The 9,591-nt window shown below is 39.0% G+C and overlaps 1 protein-coding gene across 1 annotated transcript; it reads right to left on the reverse strand.

The window, feature by feature from the left end:
• Window positions 1-446: 446 nt before the first annotated feature.
• LOC137299682 (streptococcal hemagglutinin-like) lies at window positions 447-6,699 on the reverse strand. The gene is made up of 15 exons (XM_067968621.1): window positions 6,537-6,699; window positions 6,255-6,416; window positions 5,992-6,168; window positions 5,593-5,709; window positions 5,207-5,386; window positions 4,925-5,086; window positions 4,662-4,838; window positions 4,226-4,342; window positions 3,840-4,019; window positions 3,558-3,719; window positions 2,037-2,197; window positions 1,877-1,944; window positions 990-1,159; window positions 672-730; window positions 447-509 (listed from the first exon to the last, which is right to left on the reverse strand). Exons 1-15 carry the CDS (start codon window positions 6,697-6,699, stop codon window positions 447-449), a joined length of 2,118 nt encoding a protein of 705 aa, XP_067824722.1.
• Window positions 6,700-9,591: the final 2,892 nt, after the last annotated feature.

Genomic DNA, 9,591 nt, shown 5'->3' on the forward strand with positions numbered 1-9,591 from the left:
CGTATACATTCATCTCATAATGACATTTGACATAGGAACAAAGGAACAGGAGTAGGCCATTCAGCCCCAACAACCTGTTCCGCCATTCAATTAGATCAAGGCTGATCTGTACCTCAACTCCATTTACCTGACAAGCTTGATGGGTCAGCTGGTTTTTTCTGTCCTTCAGTCTTATTTCTCAGCATATCCACCTCACCCTGTGCCTTCAAAAGCCTCCTAAAGTTCCTCCTCATTTTATAAATGCTTTCATTCCCACCTGACTTCTCTTTCCTGTCTCTCCTTCCTGTTCAGTATTCACTGCACTGGAAAGCACTGTGAGATGTCTCTCTTTAGTGAGGAGTGTACAGAAATAAGTTGATGTTGCTGATTTATGTACAACATTTTAATAAATAGAGTATTAAATAGGTTCATCAAGAATACTTTAATAATGCATAGAGTTTTAAGGGCTAATTCTTTGATCCTGCATTCCCACTAAGGAGTAGAATTTGCTGCTGCTTGTAGTAGCTATCCTAGTATTTTGAAAGCATACTTATAAATATAAAATTAACTCACATACTGAACCAAACCCAGCTGTAGATTACTGGGATAAATACTGGTTTAAATACATGTACAAATATATATTCCCTGCTCTAAATGCTCATAGAACTGACCATATATTAAAGTCAACTCACTCTTGAATTTGATACTTTTAAATAAGACTGTAAATTCATTTCTTTGCTTTGCTGCTGTCCTGCATCATAAACACATATAATTCACAGAACAAAGTAACTTATAAAACACTCACTGGGTGAAGGAGTTGATTCGTGGTAGCCTGAAATATAAGACCGTAGGGTTAGAATGATATAAGCTAAAAATTTGCAATTTCTGGGATGTAACCATTTTTAGGTTTTTCTGTTTGGTGTTGATATTGAGATCAAATGAGTATTAATTATTCCCAGTGGCACAATGTAATGACGGAAATAAGATATTTGGTATGAATGAAAATCTACCATTTACGTAGAGGCTGTTGCTGTCCAGTGAATACACTCCTAAGGTGGAGATGTTCCTCGTGTTGTCTCTGAACTCCTGGTAGACATCAATTCTATCAACTTGCTGACCCAGAATGGATTTTTTGAAGATACAGAGTGCCTCCACTTCAGTACTGCCATTATTTGCAAGACTGACAAATAAAAACAATGATTAAGCTAAATTATGAATAACTTTATTTCAAAAGATGTTATTGGTCTCAAGAATGCATTGAAAATAAATATCAAATTCATATCATTAATAAACATGTTGACTAGGGTTGTAAACATCTTTGGGCTGCTTTTATACCAGAGATGCTGGTTTCAGACTGCATTCCACTGATATGCAACCAGCAGATCTGAGTCACACTGTCAGCTACGCCGAGCACTGAGCTCAGCAACAGAGGAGTATATTATTTTTAATATTATGAGAGGACAGGCTAAGTTTAAAAATTTTCTCGGCAATAGATTGTAGACTAGGGTCATATATTGTGCATCTATTTTTCCTGCGATTGATGAAATTTGGATCAGTTTGGATTATTTGACTTGTGTCCCCAACAAACTGCTGTAAATTCAACTTGATAGTTTTAATGCTTTGAGCATTATATTTCCTTTGCAATATTTCAAACTTACTAATTTCTATCACACAGGCTTCTGAAAGCAATGTGGTAAATTTATTTCCATTACATATAGAAATGTGGTTGAGTGAATGGCATTCAATCATATAACTATCCTTTACTAGTTGCACTCTCTAAACAAAATTCTTTTTTTTTGTACATTTCTTTGAAAATCTGTTTCCATATCCCAAAAACACAAGTCATTCTGAACAGTTTGAAAACTTCCACTGTCGTATTAAAAGGAATTATTCTTACCGGAGATAGACAGTTGTGCAACTTGAGAAGGTAGACTTTATACTGCTCTGACTGTACAGATTGTTGAGCTGGTGGGACAAATGTTTCAGGTTTTAGAAGCAAAAATAAGAGAAACCAGATTTAAAAAATAATATTTAAGAATGTAGTGCTGGAAACTCACCTTATCAATAATAGCGTGCGATGTAAAACTGTGTAGCATTGAACCAGGATTTTGTAAACCCATGTTGATTGGTGGCGTAATTATAATGAAGGTCACATGAAAATTAATCGGCAGTGCTGCCTGGTTTGGATTGTGTGTTTGTATTATAATTGGTGCTTCCACTATAAAATAAAATATTAAACAGAAAACATGTAGCTCTTGCTTATGTTTATTAAAATGTAAAAGAATACAAAATAAATAAACAGTATTTGAGATGCTCAACAATATTATTCCAGTAGTTTGGTGACTTATAAGCAAATAAACAGGTTCACCAGATGCAGTTTGCAGCCCCATTATACGGTGCTCACTACCACTGCGATCTGCCAAATGCTCTGTTGGGGATGTGACAGCAGTGCGTGAAGGCGGGAATTTTAAATTCATTATTCAAAGGACTTGTACAAAACAAAATCAATCATAATAATCATTTTAATTTTTATTTCAAGGTTACATGTACTTAGAAACCATTTTTCTAATTGCCTGATGTTGTGGTGCCATGTGGCCTGGCTCATGGACGTGCAATGTGCATCATTTTCCAACTATTAAAATGAATGATTGGTCACAATTTCCAATGTGCACTAAAAAAGAAAATATTTGCATTTATACAGCACCTTTCACGGCCACAGGGCATCCCAAAGTGCTTTACAGCCAATGAAGAACTTTTGAAGTGTAGACCGTTTGTGCACAGCAAGATCCCACAAGCAACAACAAATTAAATGTTGGCTAGGACACCAGGAGAACTCCCCTGCTCTTTTTCAAATAGTGCCATGCAATCTTTTTACGTGTACCTGGGAGGGTTTAATGTCTCATATGAAAGAAGGCACCTCCCACAGTGCAGCACTCACTCTGTACTGTACTGTAGTGTCAGCCTAGATTATGTGCTCAAGGCTCTGGAGTGGAACTTGAACCCAAAACCCATCTAATTCAGAGACGAGAATGTTACGATTGAGCCACAGCTGACACTAGCAGCAAGCGAGGCTCCCCGCTGGCTCCATGGACCCAGTACTCACCAGAGTTAAGACTCAAAAGCATAACATTGATGGCAAGGAGGACAATCTTCGATCACCCGAAACAGGCACAAAGTCGGTGGAGCGACTGCATCTCCTGCCCAAATTGGATGACAGAAGACCCAAACCAATTTCAATTAGGGCCTTGGTGTTACTGGGGAGCTGCGGATGCCAAAAGGTCATAATTATATACCTTTCCCGGAAGGGCACACGGTTCGTTTGCCACATTCCCACCTGAGAGTAAAACTTCCTAGATTCTGTGGCATTGGACAATTTTGTCTTAAATTAATTATTGCTCAGTTATTCATTAAACAAATTAAATATCACTGTAGGACCTTACTGTTGGAATTTACATTTTGCATTCCACAGAATTTATGAAATATTCTTTTGCAAAAAATTGTTCAACATGCTGACATCCTGAATTTATCCACTGAAGAAGAATAATTGAGAATGTATTGCGTAATTGTCTTTGTCTTACTTGTTTCAGTTGTGAACAATGTCCCAGTACTGCTTGTTGGTGAAGACGATTGTGTTGGTGCGGAATTTGTTGTCTCACTTGGACTGACGGATGACACTGGTGATTCAACCGTTATTGCTGGAGATAATGTGATTGGAGTTGATGCTGCTGTAATTGACGTGCCTTTTGAAAGAACAGTAACATGTATGTTAATGAACTTTTAAATCCATCTTTTCTAAATTTCGCAAAGCAGTGCAGTGACAAATAGTGTTCGACAAAGTAGTGCAATGGTTTTCATCCTACCTGTTTGACTGGTAACTGATGTCACTGCCGTGCTTCTTGGTGAAGATGCTCGTGTTGCTGAGCTTGGTGTTGTTGATATGGAATTTTCAGCCTGCACTGTACTACCAGATGAGGGTGTTGCCTGTGCAGATGTTGTAACTGATGACTCAGCAGATGTTGACGTGGCTTCAATGGATGCACCTTTTGATAGAATAGAATAATTTATGAACGTGAATTTTGTCATTCATATTGTGCATGGATGTAACAAATACAGTTTCTTGTTGCATCAATCAGAATTTGACGCTGCTGTATTGCATGAATTTCCACATTGTAAAACACAGAATTAAGTAAAAAAGCAGACTGCAAAATGTTGTCACCCAAAGTGTTGTATAATTGTTTTGTCTTACTTGTTTCAGATGTGGCTAATGTCACAGTAGTGCTTGCTGTTGAAGATGATTGTGTTGGTGACAAGTTTGATGTCTCTGTTGTACTGATCAATGTCGATGTTGATTGTGGAGAGGTTGCTGTGGATGAAAAGGATTATGGTTGATGGAACTGTACTTGATTCCTTTTCGGAAAGAACAGAATTGTTTCCCTCTGCAATCTTTATCGGGAAAACCCGTGTTCACATTTTGATCTGTGCTCGATGGCACTGTGGTCCAGGTGATCAAGGCTTTAAGGCTGCAGGCACTTCTGCTTCCAGAACTGCCTTCAAGAGGACTAACTGCTTGTTGCACGGAATTGGGGCATTTAGTCTTCTACTCCGTCCTTTCACAATTTCTGAACACAATAACCTTACCTTCAGGAATATACAAATTGTGAATTTTTTCATTTCCATCGTACCTGTTTCAGTTGTAGCAAGCGTCACTGTTGTGCGTGTTGGGGAAGATGATTCTGATTGTGAAATTGGGGCTATTGATATCAAATTTGTTGTCACTGTTGTACCAGCAGATGACAATGTTGACAGTGGAGGTGCTGGAGATGACTCAATGGAAGATGATCGGACTGTACTTGATGCACCTTTAGAAAGAAAAAATATCATTTATTCTTCTGGACCGTTAATTCCATGTTGTACACCATGTTTTGCTGAATTGTCTTTGTCTTACTAGTTTCAGCTGTGACTAATGTCCCAGTACTGCTTATTGGTGAAGACGATTGTGTTGCTGGGGAATTTGTTGTCTCTCTTGCACTGACGGATGACGCTGTTGATAGCGCCGTTGTTGCTGGAGATAATGTGATTGGAGTTGATGCTGCTGCAATTGACGCGCCTTTTGAAAGAACAGTAACATGTATGTTAATGAACTTTTAAAAACATCTTTTCCAAATTTCACAACGCATTGCAGTGACGAATCATGTTCGACAAAGTAGTGCAATGGTTTTCATCCTACCTGTTTGACTGGTAACAGATGTCACTGTCGTGCTTCTTGGTGAAGATGCTCGTGTTGCTGAGCTTGGTATTGTTGATATGGAATTTTCAGCCTGCACTGTGCTACCAGATGAGGGTGTTGCCTGTGCAGATGTTGTAACTGATGACTCAGCAGATGTTGACGTGGCTTCAATGGATGCACCTTTTGATAGAATAGAATAATTTATGAACGTGAATTTTGTCATTCATATTGTGCATGGATGTAACAAATACAGTTTCTTGTTGCATTAATCAGAATTTGATGCTGCTGTATTGCATGAATTTCCACATTGTAAAACACAGAATTAAGTAAAAAAGCAGACTGCAAAATGTTGTCACCCAAAGTGTTGTATAATTGTTTTGTCTTACTTGTTTCAGATGTGGCTAATGTCACAGTAGTGCTTGCTGTTGAAGATGATTGTGTTGGTGACAAGTTTGATGTCTCTGTTGTACTGATCAATGTAGATGTTGATTGTGGAGAGGTTGCTGTGGATGAAAAGGATTATGGTTGATGGAACTGTACCTGATTCCTTTTTGGAAAGAACAGAATTGTTTCCCTCTGCAATCTTTATAGGGAAAACCCGTGTTCACATTTTGATCTGTGCTTGAAGGCACTGTGACCTAGATCATCAAGGCTTTAAGGTGCAGGCACGTCTGCGTCCAGAACTGCTTGGTGCACGGAATTGGGGCGTCCTTTCACAATTTCTGAACACAATAACCTTAGTTTCAGTAATTTACAAATTGTGATTTTTTTCATTTCCATCGTACCTGTTTCAGTTGCAGCAAGCGTCACTGTTGTGCGTGTCGGGGAAGATGATTCTGATTGTGAAATTGGGGCTATTGATATCAAATTTGTTGTCACTGTTGCACCAGCAGATGACAATGTTGACAGTGGAGGTGCTGGAGATGACTCAATGGAAGATGATCGGACTGTACTTGATGCACCTTTAGAAAGAAAAAATATCATTTATTCTTCTGGACCGTTAATTCCATGTTGTACACCATGTTTTGCTGAATTGTCTTTGTCTTACCAGTTTCAGCTGTGACTAATGTCCCAGTACTGCTTATTGGTGAAGACGATTGTGTTGCTGGGGAATTTGTTGTCTCTCTTGCACTGACGGATGACGCTGTTGATAGCGCCGTTGTTGCTGGAGATAATGTGATTGGAGTTGATGCTGCTGTAATTGACGCGCCTTTTGAAAGAACAGTAACATGTATGTTAATGAACTTTTAAAAACATCTTTTCCAAATTTCACAACGCATTGCAGTGACGAATCATGTTCGACAAAGTAGTGCAATGGTTTTCATCCTACCTGTTTGACTGGTAACAGATGTCACTGCCGTGCTTCTTGGTGAAGATGCTCGTGTTGCTGAGCTTGGTATTGTTGATATGGAATTTTCAGCCTGCACTGTACTACCAGATGAGGGTGTTGCCTGTGCAGATGTTGTAACTGATGACTCAGCAGATGTTGACATGGCTTCAATGGATGCACCTTTTGATAGAATAGAATAATTTATGAACGTGAATTTTGTCATTCATATTGTGCATGGATGTAACAAATACAGTTTCTTGTTGCATTAATCAGAATTTGACGCTGCTGTATTGCATGAATTTCCACATTGTAAAACACAGAATTAAGTAAAAAAGCAGACTGCAAAATGTTGTCACCCAAAGTGTTGTATAATTGTTTTGTCTTACTTGTTTCAGATATGGCAAATGTCATAGTAGTGCTTGCTGTTGAAGATGATTGTGTTGGTGACAAGTTTGATGTCTCTGTTGTACTGATCAATGTAGATGTTGATTGTGGAGAGGTTGCTGTGGATGAAAAGGATTATGGTTGATGGAACTGTACTTGATTCCTTTTTGGAAAGAACAGAATTGTTTCCCTCTGCAATCTTTATAGGGAAAACCCGTGTTCACATTTTGATCTGTGCTTGATGGCACTGTGACCTAGATGATCAAGGCATTAAGGTGCAGGCAGGTCTGCGTCCAGAACTGCCTTCAAGAGGTCTAACTGCTTGGTGCACGGAATTGGGGCGTCCTTTCACAATTTCTGAACACAATAACCTTAGTTTCAGTAATTTACAAATTGTGATTTTTTTCATTTCCATCGCACCTGTTTCAGTTGTAGCAAGCGTCACTGTTGTGCGTGTCGGGGAAGATGATTCTGATTGTGAAATTGGGGCTATTGATATCAAATTTGTTGTCACTGTTGCACCAGCAGATGACAATGTTGACAGTGGAGGTGCTGGAGATGACTCAATGGAAGATGATCGGACTGTACTTGATGCACCTTTAGAAAGAAAAAATATCATTTATTCTTCTGGACCGTTAATTCCATGTTGTACACCATGTTTTGCTGAATTGTCTTTGTCTTACTAGTTTCAGCTGTGACTAATGTCCCAGTACTGCTTATTGGTGAAGACGATTGTGTTGCTGGGGAATTTGTTGTCTCTCTTGCACTGACTGATGACGCTGTTGATAGCGCCGTTGTTGCTGGAGATAATGTGATTGGAGTTGATGCTGCTGTAATTGACGCGCCTTTTGAAAGAACAGTAACATGCATGTTAATGAACTTTTAAAAACATCTTTTCCAAATTTCACAACGCATTGCAGTGACGAATCATGTTCGACAAAGTAGTGCAATGGTTTTCATCCTACCTGTTTGACTGGTAACAGATGTCACTGCCGTGCTTCTTGGTGAAGATGCTCGTGTTGCTGAGATTGGTATTGTTGATATGGAATTTTCAGCCTGCACTGTACTACCAGATGAGGGTGTTGCCTGTGCAGATGTTGTAACTGATGACTCAGCAGATGTTGACGTGGCTTCAATGGATGCACCTTTTGATAGAATAGAATAATTTATGAACGTAAATTTTGTCATTCATATTGTGCATGGATGTAACAAATACAGTTTCTTGTTGCATTAATCAGAATTTGACGCTGCTGTATTGCATGAATTTCCACATTGTAAAACATAGAATTAAGTAAAAAAGCAGACTGCAAAATGTTGTCACCCAAAGTGTTGTATAATTGTTTTGTCTTACTTGTTTCAGATGTGGCTAATGTCACAGTAGTGCTTGCTGTTGAAGATGATTGTGTTGGTGACAAGTTTGATGTCTCTGTTGTCCTGATCAATGGAGATGTTGATTGTGAAGAGGTTGCTGTGGATGAAAAGGATTATGGTTGATGGAACTGTACTTGATTCCTTTTTGGAAAGAACAGAATTGTTTCCCTCTGCAATCTTTATAGGGAAAACCCGTGTTCACATTTTGATCTGTGCTTGATGGCACTATGACCTCGATGATCAAGGCTTTCAGGTGCAGGCACGTCTGCGTCCAGAACTGCCTTCAAGAGGTCTAACTGCTTGGTGCACGGAATTGAGGCGTCCTTTCACAATTTCTGAACACAATAACCTTAGTTTCAGTAATTTACAAATTGTGATTTTTTTCATTTCCATCGTACCTGTTTCAGTTGTAGCAAGCGTCACTGTTGTGCGTGTCGGGGAAGATGATTCTGATTGTGAAATTGGGGCTATTGATATCAAATTTGTTGTCACTGTTGTACCAGCAGATGACAATGTTGACAGTGGAGGTGCTGGAGATGACTCAATGGAAGATGATCGGACTGTACTTGATGCACCTTTAGAAAGAAAAAATATCATTTATTCTTCTGGACCGTTAATTCCATGTTGTACACCATGTTTTGCTGAATTGTCTTTGTCTTACTAGTTTCAGCTGTGACTAATGTCCCAGTACTGCTTATTGGTGAAGACGATTGTGTTGCTGGGGAATTTGTTGTCTCTCTTGCACTGACGGATGACGCTGTTGATAGCGCCGTTGTTGCTGGAGATAATGTGATTGGAGTTGATGCTGCTGAAATTGACGCGCCTTTTGAAAGAACAGTAACATGTATGTTAATGAACTTTTAAAAACATCTTTTCCAAATTTCACAACGCATTGCAGTGACGAATCATGTTCGACAAAGTAGTGCAATGGTTTTCATCCTACCTGTTTGACTGGTAACAGATGTCACTGCCGTGCTTCTTGGTGAAGATGCTCGTGTTGCTGAGCTTGGTATTGTTGATATGTAATTTTCAGCCTGCACTGTACTACCAGATGAGGGTGTTGCCTGTGCAGATGTTGTAACGGATGACTCAGCAGATGTTGACGTGGCTTCAATGGATGCACCTTTTGATAGAATAGAATAATTTATGAACGTGAATTTTGGCATTCATATTGTGCATGGATGTAACAAATACAGTTTCTTGTTGCATTAATCAGAATTTGACGCTGCTGTATTGCATGAATTTCCACATTGTAAAACACAGAATTAAGTAAAAAAGCAGACTGCAAAATGTTGTCACC

Source organism: Heptranchias perlo, chromosome 29 (assembly GCF_035084215.1).
Source record: "Heptranchias perlo isolate sHepPer1 chromosome 29, sHepPer1.hap1, whole genome shotgun sequence".
NCBI classification, from domain to species: Eukaryota; Metazoa; Chordata; class Chondrichthyes; order Hexanchiformes; family Hexanchidae; genus Heptranchias; species Heptranchias perlo.